The sequence below is a fragment of the Heterocephalus glaber genome, unplaced genomic scaffold (assembly GCF_053883595.1).
Source record: "Heterocephalus glaber isolate CG9 unplaced genomic scaffold, H.glaber_assembly_v1.0 deba00001760, whole genome shotgun sequence".
Taxonomy (NCBI): Eukaryota; Metazoa; Chordata; class Mammalia; order Rodentia; family Bathyergidae; genus Heterocephalus; species Heterocephalus glaber.
The window spans coordinates 3,669,407-3,686,189 of record NW_028258457.1 but is presented as its reverse complement, the minus strand read 5'-3'; the positions used below and the strand labels follow the sequence as shown (position 1 = coordinate 3,686,189).

At 61.6% G+C, this 16,783-nt stretch overlaps 2 protein-coding genes across 6 annotated transcripts; both read right to left on the bottom strand.

Moving 5' to 3' along the window:
- Nucleotides 1-14: 14 nt before the first annotated feature.
- Midn (midnolin) lies at nucleotides 15-10,240 on the bottom strand. Of its 4 annotated transcripts, none has more exons than XM_004865968.3 (9): nucleotides 10,107-10,240; nucleotides 8,237-8,859; nucleotides 7,083-7,170; nucleotides 6,855-6,917; nucleotides 4,641-4,769; nucleotides 4,241-4,555; nucleotides 3,701-3,860; nucleotides 3,212-3,484; nucleotides 15-2,160 (listed from the first exon to the last, which is right to left on the bottom strand). In XM_004865968.3, the coding sequence occupies exons 2-9, from the start codon at nucleotides 8,467-8,469 to the stop codon at nucleotides 1,883-1,885; spliced, it is 1,539 nt and encodes a 512-aa protein (XP_004866025.1). In that variant the 5' UTR covers nucleotides 8,470-8,859; nucleotides 10,107-10,240; the 3' UTR covers nucleotides 15-1,882. The 4 variants fall into 4 exon arrangements, with proteins under 4 accessions (XP_004866025.1, XP_004866027.2, XP_004866026.1 ...); XM_004865970.4 differs by having other exon boundaries at nucleotides 3,701-3,857; XM_004865969.3 differs by lacking the exon at nucleotides 4,641-4,769.
- Nucleotides 10,241-12,774: 2,534 nt separating this feature from the next.
- Atp5f1d (ATP synthase F1 subunit delta) lies at nucleotides 12,775-16,059 on the bottom strand. 2 transcript variants are annotated; one of them, XR_001182388.3, is made up of 5 exons: nucleotides 15,080-15,758; nucleotides 14,274-14,427; nucleotides 13,350-13,438; nucleotides 13,045-13,223; nucleotides 12,775-12,925 (listed from the first exon to the last, which is right to left on the bottom strand). XR_001182388.3 is itself a non-coding variant. In XM_004865972.4 (5 exons), exons 1-4 carry the CDS (start codon nucleotides 15,413-15,415, stop codon nucleotides 13,101-13,103), a joined length of 702 nt encoding a protein of 233 aa, XP_004866029.1. In that variant the 5' UTR covers nucleotides 15,416-16,059; the 3' UTR covers nucleotides 12,775-12,925; nucleotides 13,097-13,100. The 2 variants fall into 2 exon arrangements, 1 of the variants encoding a protein (XP_004866029.1); XM_004865972.4 differs by having other exon boundaries at nucleotides 13,097-13,223; nucleotides 15,080-16,059.
- Nucleotides 16,060-16,783: the final 724 nt, after the last annotated feature.

Genomic DNA, 16,783 nt, shown 5'->3' with positions numbered 1-16,783 from the left:
AGCAGGCGACACACTTGTGTTTTATTTTGTTTATTACTGGAAATCAAGATGTGTGTAGGGCTTTTTTTTTTTTTTTCAATTTTCATACAGCATACTCGCGCGGTGCCAGGACCCCCACAGCCCGACCCGGGAGGGCAGTGTGTAATGCTTTCTTGGGGGTCCCTGAGAGGGAGGGTAGAGAACTTCTGGCCGGTTCTGTTTGGGGTCTCCACCCTCAGAACCGCGGAGGCACAGGCATTATTTAAAAATCGTTAAAAAACAGAACAGAACACACATTTAAATAGGTATACAAGACGGTTCTTCAAAAAACAAATGCACCCCCCTTTTTTTCTTTTTTTTTTTTTTTTTTGGAAAAAAACCCAAAAAAACAAAAAATAAAAAAACCAAATCCTTGACCTCTACCATCTGGGACCCTCCCTACCCTCCCACCCTCCACAAAAAATTTTACAACTACAGTTAACACATGATGTTCACTTCTGAAACCATTTAACTTTAAACACAGGACGAGGGCAGGAAGGACTTGGGGCTCACCTACAAGAACAAAGGGAGAGAGGGCCACAGGTGGGGCCGGGTAAGACTGACAGGTGGGGGTGGGCGAGGCCCGAACTTCCCATCAAAAAAAAAAGGGTGGCCGGAGATTTAGCTCAGTGGTTCTGGCGCCTGCCGCGCAAGGTTCCGAGTTTGATCCCCAGCACCAAAAAAAAGTGAATGGAGGAAAAAAAATGAACTCCACCCCCACTGAAAAGGCCCCAGTAAGGGGATCTCTCCCTCTGTCCCTGGGGCCCAAGATCCCCCGGGGCTTGGGCACTGAGTGGGGAGGGTCCTAAATAAGACCAGCAGCGGACCCCCAGGGGGGCTTAATGCTACACAGCAGCCCCTTGGGGCGTTCACAGCTCAGCACCCCCCTCCCCATCTGGCTCTGGAGAATCCCCAGACAGTCCACACCCCATATCCCTCAGGCTGGGCTGGAAGGAGGAAGGGGTGGGGGGGGGCAACTCCCCAGGCCCCTACCATTTCTCTCCCTGGTTTTCAAGCCATTCCCAACCAATATTGGCTCAGTCAGAAAGTTAAGTCTATAAATAGTCCCCAAACTCAGGGAAGAGGTCAGGGAAATGGGGTGCAAGGGGCAGAGGGAGTGGAGAAAAAGGGCACAGTTGTGGCCGGCTGACTGGAGAGGTTGGGCGCGGGCTGGTCCCTGTTTCCATTTTTGGCAGGAAAAGGTCCCCAGGCCCCTTGCCTGTGCCCAAGGCAGCCCCCCTCCCCAAGCCCTGGGCCAGACTGCTGAACAGGGCTTCACAAGGAATAAAAAAAAGAGAGACCAAGAAAAGGACAGATGTGGAAAACAGTCCCCTCCTGTGGCTTCACTCCCGGTGACATTCGGGTCCTGCTGGCCCGGGGTGGAGGCCAGAGCCTGCAGTAGGAGGGTGGGATGGAGTTTTCTCTCCGAAGCCCCCTCCCCTCATCTGTAAAGTGCATAATGAGGCATCTACATTTTTGACTTAAAACCTGAATGGGAGGGGGGAGGCAGAGGGCGGGAGGGGCGAGGGCAGAGCGGAAGAGGGGCAGGGGCGGCTTCCTGGCCTCCTTCCTCCTCCTGCCTGCCATCTGGACAGCCTGCTACATATTGGAGCTGGGGAAGGTGGGAGGGAAGGACCTAGCATCGCTGGCAGAGACGAAGGGGTGGGAGGGGGACGCAGGAGGTACCACCACGATAAAAATTTTAAAAAGAAAAAGGCTGGTGGGTGGGTCAGGAGGGAGGTGACCACCTCCCCTCCAGAGCTGGGCCGTGGCACCGGGCCGTGTGCGATGTCTGGGTGGCAGTGGCAACCCAGCTCGGTGCATGTCCACCCTGAAGCTTCAGCAAGGGCGAGTGTGCCGGATCCTAAGCCACCACGAACTCAGACTGGAGGTCAGGGTTCACTTCTGGCTTCCAAACTGAGTCCTCGAAGTCAAGGCCCAGGCCGGAGGCCTCACTGGGGCTGCTGCCTCCCCCGCTGCTACTGCTGTCGCTGCGGCCAGCCTTGCGGCTGGGTGGCCAGTGGTAGGGGCCTCGGGCGTCCCGCCGGGCCTTCCTGCGCAGGCGCTTCTGCTGCAGTAAGAGCTGAAGTCGCTCCACCTTGCAGCGCGTGGCCCTGTTCTCGGTCTGACGCAGCCGGTCCCCTGCAAAGGAGGAGACAATGACTCGTGATTCCCCAGGGCCTCCACTGGGAGAGACCTGAGCCCTGGGAAACAGGAGAGGACCTCTTCCCCAGCAAGCATCTCCATCTTCCGAGGTCACCCTTGGGTGGATTATTAATACTCATTTCTTGTCCTATTCTGTAGTACAGAGTATTGACCCTGACCTTTGAATTGCGTTATCTCCCAGCCCTTTTTTAATTTTGAGATAGGGTCTTGCTAATTGCTCAGGCTGGGCTTCAAACTTGCAATCCTCCTGTCTCAGCTTCCTCAACTGCTGGGATGAATCACAAGCATGGGCTACCACGCTTGGCTTCCATGAATTGCATTTTTTTGAAACGGAGTCTACATACTTCAGTTTGGCCTTGAACACTCAGCCATCATACCTCAGCCTCCCCAGAGCTGAGATTATAGGCATGTGTCACCCCACCTGGCTTCATTGTATTTCTTTATTCACTGGGCTGTGAACTATGGAGGGTGGGGTAGGGTGGATCCACCTTATCCTTTTCAGAGTCCTACAAGGGATATGCCCCAAGAAAGCCCCAGGACCTGGGCCTCAGTTTCCTGCTTTTATGAGCCAGGCAATGGAGGTTGTAGTGTTGAATGGCTGGGGATGCCTGTTAGCCAAACAGTGACCAGTGTCCCACTAGCCTCTGGGTGGGGAGGGTAACTAGGGAAATGCTGGGGAGGCTTCCTTAGTCTCCCAAGTCCTCATGATGCCGGGGGACCCTGCCAGCTCTGCCTCTCCTGCCAGAACTGACTTGGTCATTCATGGAGGTGCCCAATGCCATCTGGAGATGGTCCCTGGGGGAGGCAAAGAGGAAGTGGGGCTGGAGCCCCCTCAGGAGCTCACAAGGATACTTTGTGACCAGACACACACATGCCTCCTTCTCTCCCAGCCTGTGCCTTTTGGGGGGAGCCACAGCTGCCATTCCCCAGTGGGTCAGCTGCTTTGATGCCCACATTGCACACAGAGAAGCCTTGAGGAGACAGGCGGATGGGTGGGGAAAAGGGATCCTGGAGGAAGGCCACTCACCAGGGGGCTTGCACATGCGTATCTGGCTCTGGCCTTGCAGCAGGGAGGCCGGGGGTGCGGCCGCTAGCTTCTCGCAGGAGGTAGTTTTGGGGGTGAAGTCGGGGGCTGGTGAGGCGGGTGAGCACTGGGCGTGGCAGCGGAGCTGGGTCAGAGAGGGGGGCATGCCCTGGTAGTGCCTCGTGGCGCTCAGGAGGTCATTGAGGATCTGGAGGATCGTGCCAATGTCTCGGCGTGGCCGCCCGCTACTGTCCTGACAGTTTGGGTGCAGCGTGCCTGTGGGCAGAGGGGATGAGAGCTTGAGGACAGCCCATCCAGGGGAGCAGGTATAGAGCAGAGCAGGCACCAGGAGTCAGAAGTGTACACAGTCTGGCAGAGTGGTGCAGGTGGGACCCCCAGGGCGGGACACACACACGCAAACAGGTCAACACAGAGCCAAGTGTGCACAGGGTTACAGGATAGGTAGGATCATTCCTGGACTGTGACACCTACCAGAGAAGGTCCCTGAGAAGACCCCTGGGGCATGGTTTACGAAGCTCTCGATGACAGCGCCGGGTTTTCGGGAGCGGGGACTAGGGCTGTTCCCAGGGGTAGAAGGGGTGCTGGCTCCGGGGCTGACGCTGCTGCTGGCAGGGGGGGAGCAATCCACCTGCTAAAGAGGGGAGCTTGTGAGAGCTGGATTCAGGGTCAGGGTCTAGGAATGACCCCCAGTCCAGGGTCTAGCCTAGGGCCTAGAGATAACCTCTAAGCCTAGGATCAGGGTTATCACCCATCAGCCCAAGGACCAGAAATGACCGGGAGTAAATGCACCGCCCACCCTGCTGGCAATTTATGAATTCCCTTGTGCAGGGTCACAGGATAACCCACAAACCCAGGGTGAGGGCTGACCCATTGGTGCAAGGTCCACAGATAAACTCTCAGCCCTGATTCAGGGGACAGCACTTGATACAAGGCACATATCTGGGGCACAGTGCCCCACCCCTCTCAAAGGCTGCCGCCTCTGCTTTCAGGACAAACCTTGCCCATTCTTACCTCAGGGCAGGTGGTGGAGGCTGCGTGGGATCGGAAGGAGCCAGCTGTGACAGGTGAGGCAGATGTGGGAGAAGGGCTGGCGGGCACTGGGGGGATGCGGGCAGCACTGGACACTGGCCGGCAGGGTGAGGACATGGGAGTGGCTATGCTGGAGTCTCCTCGGGTGGCAGTGGCCGCAGCAGCTGCAGCAGCCAGTACATGGCGGTGCTGTAGTGGGGCGTGCTGGGCTGCAAGCTGCAGCTGCACGAACATCATGTGGTCCCCGACCCGCAGAGCCAGGGTCAACGGTGAGCGGCCAGACAAGAAGTCACTGACCTGCAGAGAGAGTGGCCCTTCAGCGAGGGGTTCCATCTGTGGTGCCCCCTGCCCGGCCCGGCCCAGCTTTCCCGCATTGTGTGACCTGGGGCCTCTCGCCGCCCCTCTCTGGGCTCTGGGGTCCCTGTCGGTGCCACGGATGCTTAAATAAAATGAATCTGTATTTCCGGAAGCCTTCTCCGCCAGCCCGGCCTGGCCCCGGCGCCGCTGGGGGCTGTGGGGGACAGAGGCGGGTCAGACGGGGAGGCCTGGCCCTCCCTGGCCGGTCACTGTCCTCAACTCTCACCTCACACAATTTCCCAACTCTCTTGGGTCCCCAAATTCTCTGCCTGTGAATATGGGGGGGGGGGAATCTAAAGCCCCCTCCCAGCTAAATCACCCAGACGCCAAGTGGGCGAAATTCCTGGACAAATTCTTCCACCCTAACCTTTGCTTTCTCAAGATAAATATTTATCTGTCCTGGGTGGGGCAGAGGCCAAGGGGGCGGCAACATGGCTTTGGAAAAGGGGCCCTGACCAGGTCCCAGGGGGCCATGTCTCCAGGGGCCTCAAGAGCTGGTACAAACCCTCAGACCTGCCCTTCTGCGTGGTGGGCGGGTTCCTGGCTTTAAATGACCCTGGCTGCACCGAGCTCCCCCCCTCCCCAGGGGGTGGGGTGGGGGCCTGGCCAGGGCCTTGTTCTCCCCAGGGGATGGGATGGGGGGGGGCGGAGGTTTCTGAGAAGTGACAGAGTAGATGACTCAGAGCCTACCGACCGCCTCCCAGGTCTCCCTCCCCTCTGCACTGGCAGCGGATGGCTGGTGTAACCTTCTGTTTGGGGCTATGGGGAGAGGGGCAAGCAGCAAAGAGGTGATCAGAGCTGTCCCACCCAAGCCCCAGTCTGCACAGCACCCCACACCCCTGAGATGCCCTCAAGGGAGAAGGCCGGGAAGCTTCTGAGAACAGCTACCCCTCTCTTCCACCCTGCAACTTCCTCCCTGGGGAGGGCCAATGGGCGGGCATGACTAGGTGCCAGGCGGGGAAGCAACCCTGGGGAGCACAGTCTCTCCGCCCAGCACACCCTCATCTCCCTCCTGACGCTGGTACCTGGGGAAGATGTAAACCAAACACACTCGGGGGGCCCCCTGCCAACTGTAGCCTCCACAGCTCAGGGAACTGTTCACTAGCCCCACAAAAATCACCTGTCCCCCCACCAGGATCCAGGGACCTCTCCCTCTCTCCCATACCCCAGCTCAGAACAGACCACCCAGTTCCCCCCAGCCCCCAGCGCTGCCTGGCAAGAGCAGGATGCTACACGCCGGCTGGCTGGGGAGGGGGTGAATGCCTTTTGCAGGAGGAAGAATAGAATGTGTGACCGGAGAAGCAGGTTTCCTGCGGCGGCCTGGCCTGGCCTGGCCGGGGAGGCCCGATAACCTGCCCACCCCTTCCTGGGGCGGGCAGCAGCCTGCTTCCCCCACCCTGGCAGCAGGCGGATTGCTGAGGCCTGTGTCACCCTTCTGGGAGGTGGCCAGGGCCCGCATCTGAGGAAGGCCCAGCCGCAGCCAAGAAAATGAGAAGAAAAGGAGGAGGAGAAGGGAAAAAAAAGGCTTCAACAAAACCAAGAACCGGGTTAGGGCCAGCCCCAACCTCCCTCCTGGCAAGGCTTACTAAATATTTTCCTAACATCCTGTCCTGGCCTCCCTGGCCCTCAGGCTGGTTGCCCCCGCCCCTCCCATTTGCCCTCTCCCACTTTCAGGGCAGAGAACAAAGGCCAGAGAGAGGAGGAGAGGGGTGGTGGTGCAGGGACTCCCCCCCCACAGTGGGGTCACAGGAGGAGGAAAGCGTGTCACCGTGGCCAGTCCCTCCTCCCAACCAAGAGCAGAAATCCAAAAAAGAGAAACTCTAGATGTCAGTTTGGGGAAGTTAGCTTTTTTTGAGGAGAGGGGAGCTCTATGGTGGGGGGTGTGAGTGGTGGGCTGGGGAGCAGCCCCCGCCCCCGTGCGCACTCCCATTCCTGGGCCAAGGTCACCCATAGGCAGGCAGGCAGGCTTCTGAACGCTGGGTCCCCCTCCCCCTCCATGGCAGCCGTGGGAGAGAGGCCTCAAGGTCAGGTGGGGGGGGGTGGAAGAGGAAGCCCAGTGACCAGGCCAAGCTGGCACCACGGTGGGGCACAAGTCCCCTCCCCTCCTCAAGCACCCCATGCCCTCCTGCGTGTCTGGAGGCACAGTGTGTACGCCCCCCCAGGGGGCTGCCCCGTAGGGTCCCAGGTGGGCCACTTGCCTGCATTTGGTTGCAGGTTAGAAGCAGTGGTTGGGGCTTACCTGGGTCTCTGTCAAACTCTCAAGGGCTTGCATGACAGACTGCTCCGGCCTTGAGGCCTGGGACTACAAAGAGAGGAAGAAGGCTCCTGAGTGGGGGGTGGGGTGTCCATGCATGGGAGGGTCGCGCGGGTGACCGACAATGGCCTGGGAGGGAGCAGGCTTTGCCTGCCCCTGCATGTGGGACTTCCTGGGACCTCCGGGGTACTCCACCCCACAGCAGCCATTTACCATGAGGCCCGCTTCCACGGTGGGCACCAACGTCAGCTTACTGCCATCCCCCACGCCGAACTCCAGCAGCTTCCCCGAACTGAGCCGGCTGGGGGCAGGAAGGAAGAGGGTGAGCCGCATAGACAACACAGGGACGCGGAAGCGGAGGCCGCGGGGGGGGGGGGTGCGTGCGGGAGGGGGAAGAGACAGGAGTCCTTCCCACCCCCTCCTTTCCCGGATTCCAGATCCTATGCCCTGTGTGGGGGAGGCTGCTTGGCCCTGGAAGCCCCCATTCTCACAGCTCAGACCTCCTGTCCAAGATCCAACTCCAGACTTGGGCACCCCCTTCTGCATTTCAACAAGGCACTTTGTTTTTTGGCTCACAGGCCCCCCGCGTGCCCTGTGGTTTCCTTCCCTTCGCCCCCCAGGCCAGCCCCTGTTTGTAATTCCCCAACTCCTGCCCTGGCTAGCCTTTGTGGTCGCCTCAGGGCTTCGGGCCTTGGAGAGGCCTTGGGGGGGGGGGAGGCTGTGCCGGGCCGGGCTCCCCCTCCTTCCTCTTTGGCGCAGGCAGCGGTCGCAGCCGCTCAGACAAAGGAGACCCTCCCCCTCCCGCTCCTCCCCCACCAGGGCCCCTCCGCTGGGGATGGACACTGAGTGTCCCTAGAGGCCCGCAGGGGGAGGACTCCCCGGCCTGGAGGCGATTTTAATAGCAGGGGGGAGGGGAGGCAATGGGGAGCGCTCGGTGGCGAGAACAAAGCGGGGCAGAGAAACGCAAGTGGGGGGGGAAGACAGCCAGACGCAGAGGGGGCCGCCGAGCAGATGCGGAAGCAAGCGAGGACCCGGGCAGAGGAAGCGGCTATGGCCCCCCCACCCCCGCAGTCAAGACCCCCGTGCACCCTAGGGTGCCTGCCTTTGCCCCCACCCTGAGAAGGGGAGCGGTGGAACCCGCCCCCGCCTTTGTGCGGCGACCCCGGGCGGGGGAAGGGGGTCGAGGCAGGCAAGGCCGAGCAGAGGGCGCCCGAGAGCGCGCGGCGCCCCCCCCCCCGTCTCGCCGCCCCCCCTGCTTCCCCGCGCGGCGCGCTCTTTGTTCCCGCCCGGGGGCAGGGGCCCGAGGGGGCGGCCCGGCGCGGGGGTGGGGGGAGCGCAAGAGGTCGGGGGCGGCGCGCGGTACCTACGTGTCTTTGTGGAGCAGCGCCAGGCGCTCCTTGGGCACTTTGAGGCGCTGGGACAGCCGCTTGCGCAGCCCCTCCACCGTCTCGTCGGGCGGCACCGACAGGTCGTAGCGGGTCCCGGTGGTGCTGTGGATGGCTAGGCTTATGGGCGCCGTCTCGGCCGCTGGGCCCAGTTCGCAGGCGCCGCCCGGGGCCCCGCGCCTGCAGCTCCGGGCCCCGCCGGGCTGCGGCTCCATCCCCGGCACGCGCTGGGGGGCTGGGGTCCGCGGGGCGCCACCAATTCTTGCCGCGCCTTCTGAGGCCGGGACTCCCCCAAACTGGGGTCCTCCTTCTAGGCGCTTGGAGATGGGGGCAGCCTGCGGGCCCCTGGAGAAGGTCCTAGTGGTGGAAGGCTAATCGCAAATAAAAGAATCCCACGGGTCCTCCGGGGTCGCGTCGGCTCCTCGGGGCTTGCTCTGGGGTGGGGTCTGATCTCGAGGCTCCTTCACAGCCCGCAGGCGACGCGGGGAGGGTCCCGAGAAGGGGGTGCCCTGGTACGACACGCTCGGTGCCACTGCCTCTCGGGTCGCGCTACCCTGCGCGTCCCCTCCCTTAGCAACAGCCGCCGCAGCCGCCGCTCTCAGGATCTGGGGGTGAAAGTAACAAGAAAAAAAAGTTATAATGTATCAACGTTCCAAGGGGCGGGGCCGCCGCCCCCTCCCATTCACTACTTACTCCGCTGGCCCCGCAACGACCAATAGGTGGGCACTGAACGCCCAGTCGGCCGCGATTCCTGGCCAATGGGAGCGGCCGCGGCGCTGCCCCACGTGGCAGTGTGGCCTGCCCTTAGCCCCACCCCTACCGCCAGGACGCCCAATGGAAGCGCAGCTAGGGCGGGGCTGGCACCGCTCCGGGCCCTCCTCCGCGCCCCCGCCCGCGCCTGCAGCCATTCATAAGGCTGGGAGCTCGCAACAAAGGGCGGGCGGGCCCTGAGGGGCGCGGGACCCCCGGCTCCAGGACAGGCCTCCACCCCCATGGGCCCCCAAGGGAGCGGCCTGGGTGTGAGGAGGGGGCGCGGGCCATTGTTCCCGGCGCCAGAAAGGACAGGAAGTCGTGGGGCCTCCCCACCGCGTCCGTCCGGGAAACAACTTTCGGCGGAAACGGGAGCGTGAACCCTGCGCCTCGTGGCCGAGCGGTACCAGGGGGACGGGCCAGCCGGTAGCCTGCCTCCGCCCCCCCCCTCCCCCGTGGGTGGGTGTGGAGGCCTGGGCAGGGCGTGAGGCCATGGGCAGGGTGCTGCACCTAGGTGACGTGGCCAAGGCCAGGCGCGCCCCTCCCGAGCCGGTGCCACCTCGCGACCCTGCCCCCCCAGTTCCCCCAGGGCCGGGCCCGTTTCCCGAGCCGTGACGTGACGCGGCGTCCCCGGCTGCGTCCGCGCGCGCCTCTCTGGGCCACGGTGAGTCAGCAGCGCCGGCGCGCCCTCTGCGGGCCGCGCCCGGGACGCTGCCCGCTGCCCGCAGTCCCGAGGAAGGGGCCCGTGCTGGGGGGCCAGGGGAAGAGGTCAAGGGGTTGAGGGCCTGGAACGAACCCTGCTCGGGAACTGAACACTTCTCTTGGGGAGACTAGCATAGTCTCCAGCCGGAAAAACCGAGACGAACCGGTAACTAGTTCAAGGTCACTGGTGGGAAAGGGGAGTGCCCAAGGGGCGGGGCGGGGGTTGTGGTCTCCAGGGCGGTGCCGCAGTACGGAGCGCCTCCCACCAAGCAGCCCAGGGGTCTTCCCAGCCCGAGGCACCCCAACTCTTGTTTGCCCCAAGAACAAAGAAAAGTGGGGCAGCGCAAAGTCTACAGAGTGGGGAGCTCGCTCCGCCCCCCAAGTCCTGCCCCCCACTCACCAGGTACGGCGGGTCCTGGGTCCCCACAGTCCGGAGCGAGCCCGTGTGCAGATGCAGGCGTGAGGTAGCCTGACCGGTCTGGGGCAGAGCGAGCGGCCCCGAGCCTTTATCCGCGCCGCCCTCGGGGTGGAGTTTGGGCAGGCGGGGAGGGGGGTGCCGGGCAGGAGGTGACGCACTGGCCCCCGCCCCTGCCTGCTGCCCAGGGCCCCAGGACACAGTGGCCTGGGATACCTGGTCCCCAGACTTCTCTCCGTGTGTGTGTGTGGGGGGGGTTGAATACCGCTGACCCAGGAGTCCTGCCTACCTCGTGGTGACCTCGGGCGCACCCATAGTCTTGAGTTTTGGGGTGCCAGGCCTCGATTCCTGCCCTTTTTTCCTGGATGTCCAGGCTCGGCGTTTCCACCTGGGGACGCCCACTTGGGGAAACGACAAGGGGGCCTGAGTCAGCGGCCGTCATCCAGGAAAACACGGAAGTCACCGGCCAGGCAGTGGTGTTCGGGCCAGCTGTTGCATCCCCTAAGGGTGACCTCAGAAGCCATTTCTTAAGTGATTAACTAGAAGCTAGCGTGTGTAGGGGCCAGCCAGTCGCCCCCAGCAGGCTCACTCACTCCGGGCCCGCAGGTGTGGGGCTATTGTCCTCACCAAAGGAATTCATGCACACAGCCACCCCTGCCTTTGGGTTGGGCCTGACCCACTCAGCCAGCATCTTTCTTCCTGAGTGGGGGCCTCCTAGGATGACCTTGGCTGGGGCAGGGTGGAGGGGGACCCAGGTCCTCTTCCACTACCTCCAGCCCAGTTATCTGCTTTCTTCCTTTATCTGGCCAGAGACCTCCATCGCCATCCCAGAGCTATTCCTTTCCGGGTCTACTCCCACTCCCACCCTGAAGCTCCATGCAGGCTCTGGCCCCCCAACCTACACCAGGTGCACCCAGACTCTCCTGTCCAGTAGGGCCAGGGGTAGGCCAGAGGACCTGGGGAGGAGGTCCCAGGGGATGGTGTTTGAGGGGTGACTCAGCTTGCCACACCAAGAACAGTGCTCCAGGAAGTGAAAACGGACTGGCCCCAGAGAGCTGTAGCAGCTCAAGGAAGGAGGCTGAACCGAAGGTGGGGGAGACAGGCTCAGATCAGGGAGTCGGAGGGGGGGCACAGGGACCTGCTGGGCTGCCTTGCTTCTGGAAGGCACAGGCATGGGAGAGGGATCTGAGGGCCCTGGAAGCCAACCCACCCAGCGTTGGGGGCCCTGTTTACCTCTGCTTCTCCTGGTAGGCAGGTGTCCCTGGGCTGGGGAGGGCCCTACCACCTGGACTCTGACCTCAGGTGACCAGAAGTGGAACCCTACTTTTGGTGAGCATGGTCACTCTGGGAGTGGTTGCCCCTGGAGAGATGCTTGCTATCTAAACAATAAAAGGTCTGTGGCACCTGCTCCCTGCCTTTTCTTCCCATCGTTAAACCCCCATCCTTGGGTGGTTCACCCCAGGTGTGAACAGAAGCCGCCAGCACCGTGTGGAACCCTTAGCTGTCCTGTCCCCACTCTGCTTCCTCCCCAAGGACTGGCCAGTGACTGCAGCCTGTCCCTGCAGCCTGACTCACATCTCCCCAGGGAGTGGACTCCTTGTCACCTGTGGAGTAGGGGTGGGTCCCTCCTTGTGGGGTGTGCTGGTCCCAGCCAGGGTTAGGAGGCTCAGTGACATCTCCCTCTGGGCTCAGCCAAGCCCAGCTACCTCATTTATAGCACCTATGGCATGGGGGATGGGAGGGGTGGGGGCTGCACTGGGGGGAAGAGGGGAGCTGCTCTCTGGCCCTCAGGGCCAAAGGAGCAGGGCCAGGATGAGGCCCAGGTTGGGCCTCCTGACCCTTCATGCTTTTCAGATAGGACACTCCATGGTGCGTCCCTGGAGGGTCCAGTATACTCACTGCCAGCCCTGGCATGTGGCTCTGGGGAGTCATTTGCACGGGGCCATGACACAAGAGTGGGCCGCCTATGTGCTGACACAGGCCCCAGAGTGGCCTCCCTGCCACCATCCCGGCTCCAGGGACATAGTCAGACAGTAGCCCTGACTGTACACTCACCCCCCTGGAATCCCCTCCCTGCCCCACTCTGTCATGGTGGGGGAGGGAAGAAAGACAGGGATCCCTGATGCCTCAGTGTCCCAGCCACCCCTACACTGTTGCAGAGAGGGTGGGGCAGTGCTGAAGCCACCCCCGCTCGGGGCCAGCTAGGGGCCTGGGTACCTACAGAGGGTGCTAGAGGTGCCAACAGCACTGGGGACTGGGCTGCCTGCCAGGGGAGGGCCACCCACAGGCTGGGCAGGGCTCAAGGAAGGGCCTCTGTGGGAGCAGGTGGGGCCCCTCTTCCCAGGCCTGCAGGGCAGGCTGGGGTGGTCAGAGTGTCAGGCCTGGACAGAAGACCTGGCAAACACCCCCCGGAGCCGTGCAGCAGCCTGGGCTTGACTCCCTTACCACCACTCCAGCCCTGGATGTGACTTTTGTCCTCCCCCACTGTAATCATGGTCAGCACCCTGTGCCCCACACACTGCTGCTAAGCCTCGGTTTACTGAGAGTGACCAGGACACGCAGTCAGAAGAGGTCCTGAGAGCCCGATTCAAAGGGCACAGGGAGTGCTCCAGGGGAGGCCAGGGAAGGTCCCAACAAAAACAGTACACACCAGTCGGGATTCCTTGTCTTTAATAGGGGAATAGGAGCCGGGGTAGCTCTTCTGTGGAGGTGGCTGGAGCAGGCAGGTCTCCAAGGCAGACTGCGCAGGGAAGTGGGTGGCTGTCGGGAGACCCGACCAGATGACAGGCCCCTGGTCAGCAAGCCTGAAAACCAGGTATAAATCACGTCGCGCTGCCCCCTGGTGGCCAATGGCAGAAGCACGGCTCCCAAGGTTTACAGACCACCCCCAAAAGGGGCGGGCCAGGGAGCTGGCTCCACCTACCCCTGGGACATCCCTGGCCTGGCCTGCTTCCCTGGCGATGAGGGGCACGCACCCGCCTACTCGAGGGCCTTCACCAGGGCCTCGTTGGCTTCGATTCGGATTTGGATCTCTGCTCGTGAGGCCTCATCCGCAGCCCCGGACAGTTCCGACTGCGCCTTCTCCAGATTTGCCCTGGCCGTCTGCAGGGGCAAGTACCGGGTGAAGGCTGAGCGAGATCCTCTTGCACTGAGCACCCTCCCCGGGAGCCAGGAAACTCTGGACTGCTCCTGCCAGTTTTGAGCCTCAGTCTCCCCACTGATACTCACCCCCAGGTCCAACATGTCCAGTGTCACTGCCTCTTCAGCCAGTAACTGTACGGAGGAGTCAGCGTTCACTGTGACAGATCCACTGCTCACTGTGGAGGGAGGGTAGGAACAGCTTGAGTCCTTGTCCATGCTGCCACCCCAGCCAAGTGCTCCTGGTGCCCAAGTCTGCAAAGCACCACCAGCCCAAGGAGACCCCACAGTACTGACTCTAGGGTCCAGCACACAGGGTGGGGGGAAGGGGCTGGAGAGGGACAAATACTTCAAGGGAGAACAGAACAGTGAAGGAGAAAAAGGCTGAGAACAACTACAGAGCCACCAAAGACAGCCCCTGGGCAACACAACCCCTCCCTTAGACTCACCAGTGGACGAGCTGAGCTTAGGTCAGGACAAAAAGACCGGACTAAGCTGGATTCAAATCCCCCTCCTTCTCATGCAAACTTTCTCAGACCTCACACACACACACACACACACACACACAATGGGGATCAAACCTAGGGCCTGTGCACTGAGCTACGTCTCCACCTTTAAAAAAAATTTTTTTTCTGGTACTGGGGATCAAAATCAGGACCTTGCGCTTTCCAGGCAGGTGTGACACCACTGAGCTAAATCCCCGGCCCCTGCCTTTTTAAAATTATGAGACGGGTTTTGCTAAGTTACCCAGGCTGTGCTCAAACTTGCCATCTTCCTGTCTCAGCCTTTTGAGTAGCTGGGACGGCAGGTGCGCACCTCTGTGCCCAGCTCCTTAGCTCGACCATCTCTCCTAAGCATCTTGTCTCTCTTCCTAACGAGTCATACACACCCCACCCCTCCACTGCACACTGATTCACAGCAAGATGAATTGTTTCTGCCATTTCCTAGATGACCACGTGTCTGTGCCCAGCCCCGTCGGGTCAGGAGGCCCTCACTTAAGCCCACCAGACTAACCAAAGTACTTAGTAGTCGTGCCATCTTCAGCGTGGACCACAACCAGCCCCGGCCGTAGGACCTGTAGAGTGGGCACGTGGGATGCCAGGATGCCAAAGGCTCCAGTCAGTGTGGGGACGTCCACCTGCCGCACGTTGGCACGGTTGAAGAACACCTGGAGAGGGTAGCGTGGGGGACGCTGTTGCTGCTACCCAGTGCCATGGCCACTAGGGACTCAGTCTTTTTTGTGAATTGGGTCCAGGCAGGACTGTGTCCAGGTGGGGACAAACGCCGCCAGCGCTGGCTTTGGTTCGGGGACAGTTGTTGCCTCCACCGCTTATCTCCAAAATGGGAATACCAGCACAGGAGGCCACCCGAGCCACTCTCTAGAGACTCCAGCAAAGGCCATTTTAGCAGAAAAGGGAATACCCGAGAGTTTATCTAGAGAAGGGCCCTGGACAATGCAATGTATGGCCAGAGGCACGTCGGTTATAGGGATTGGGTTCCGGGGTGGAAGTCTGAGAGCCATTTCTCCGCTATCCCGCCCCGCCCCTCCCCTCCCCGAGCACAGCTGGGGTCCAGCGACCCCTTGGTTGGGGGAACCGCGCTGTCCGGGGAAGGCGTTCGGCCACGAGGGGATGGGAGCTCGGTTTCCGGGAGCCCAAGGTGCGGCGAAAAAATACTGCGATTCTGTGGGTTGGGGAGAAGGGGGCGCCTCGACCTCCGGACCATAGGGATGGAAGGGGCGGGGAAGGGGCCACCGAGGGCGGCTGACGACCTGAGGTAGGAACTCGCGCCCCGGGGCGGCGACGGCGCGGGGTCTGGACCTGTGTAGGGGAGGCGAAGGTGAAGGACATCTGGGCGGGACCGGCGGCGGGAGCCGGGGCAGAGGCAGCCTCGGCGTAGGCACGCGCCTGGCGCACGAGGTGGCCCAGGCCAAGACGGCGGAGCAGTGTGGCAGACAGCATGGAAGCGATGGTAGACGAACAACGGCGGCAGCAGACAACGGGCAACGGCGGGAGAAGTGGCCTGGAGGGCGAGGAGGACGACGTGCGGGGACTTCTGGGAGGAGCAGTCCCTTTGAGCGCGCACGCGTGCAGTACGACTCCGGCCGGGCCGCGCACAGTCGATGACGAGAACGCAGAGCCCCGCGCGAGAGCCATCTGGGAGTTGTAGTTTTCTTCGGACCCTCGCTAGGGTTGGAAATTCTTGCGGTGGACGATTACATTTTTCGGCAACTGTGGCCCTCGATGCTTGTGCGAAGAGGGGTCCACCCGAGCTCCATGGTTGTTTCAGGACGTTCACTGGATGCCAGGCGCTGCAGACATTTGTGAAGCAAAAACAGGGTACTCTAGGGTGGTGAAGAGAGCGCTTATTATTTGTCAATCATAAGCTGATCTGTAGTGTATTAAAAAGTGACAGGTCCCGGGCGGGGTGGCACACGCCTGTAATCCCAGCATTGGGAAAGCTGAGGCAAGAGGATCACTTCGAGTTCAAGACCATCCTGAACTACATACTGAGATCGTGTCTCCAAAAAAAAAAAAAAAAAAGTGATACGTGCGAAAATACACACGTAACACAAACTACGGGGTGGGGTGGGGTTGTAGTGAAAGTTGCAGGAGTACAAGCACGTGTCAGGAACGGCAGCCCAGGTAAGGCACAGCGCATGCAAGCACCCGGTGGGACAGGAAGGTTGCTGGGTGTCCGGTGCCTGGAGATGGGCTCGCCCAGCTCCACCGCCCCCAGCCCATGGGCCTTCGCCCCCGCGCCTCGCTGACGCAGGAGCGCATGCAAGGGCGGCTCCAGGGCCTCGCTGACGTTAACCGTGTCCCGCGCAGTCTCGCTCGCGGCCATGACGTCAACCGCCCCGCCCCCGCGCTCACGCAGGCTGGTGGGCGGGATTGGGCTGGCTGTCAGTCCCCTCCTCCTTGGGCTCCCGGAAAATGAAGGGTCAGGGCCGGCTGGGGGCTGGTGTCTCACACTGTGGAGGGACTGGGCTGAGGTGCAGAGGGCTGGACCCCAGGGTGCAGGTATGGTGGTCACACTGAGCGGGGGTGTCATACTGAGTTCCCGCCATGCTACAGTGAGGGAGACCCAGGGTCTAACACCCCGTGTGCCTCCCCACACCTAGAGTCTGTCCCCATACACACCAGGATCCAGTCATCTGCTGATCCATGTCACAGACCCCAGGCCAGCGCTGGGAGGGACACTCGGGACATCAGTCTTGATGATCTGGACCTTCTGCCCCAGGGAAGTTAAGCGCAGCGAGAAGCCCCATCCTTTCCCAGGTGCAAACATGGATGCCCCGCTCTGTGGGACTAGAGCCCCTGTATTCACCTGCCACTCCAAGGAGCAGGGAGGCCTAATGGGCTCCTCAAAAAAATATCAGGTAGGTATACCTGCAGTCTCCACTCTGGTGGCCCACTGGTGACAGCAGCACCATTGCTTAGGGCTCGAAACCTAAGAAGATCTCGGAACTCCACCCTGTCTGGCCTGTCCACCTATTCCTGCCTTTGTGGCCATCTCAGACC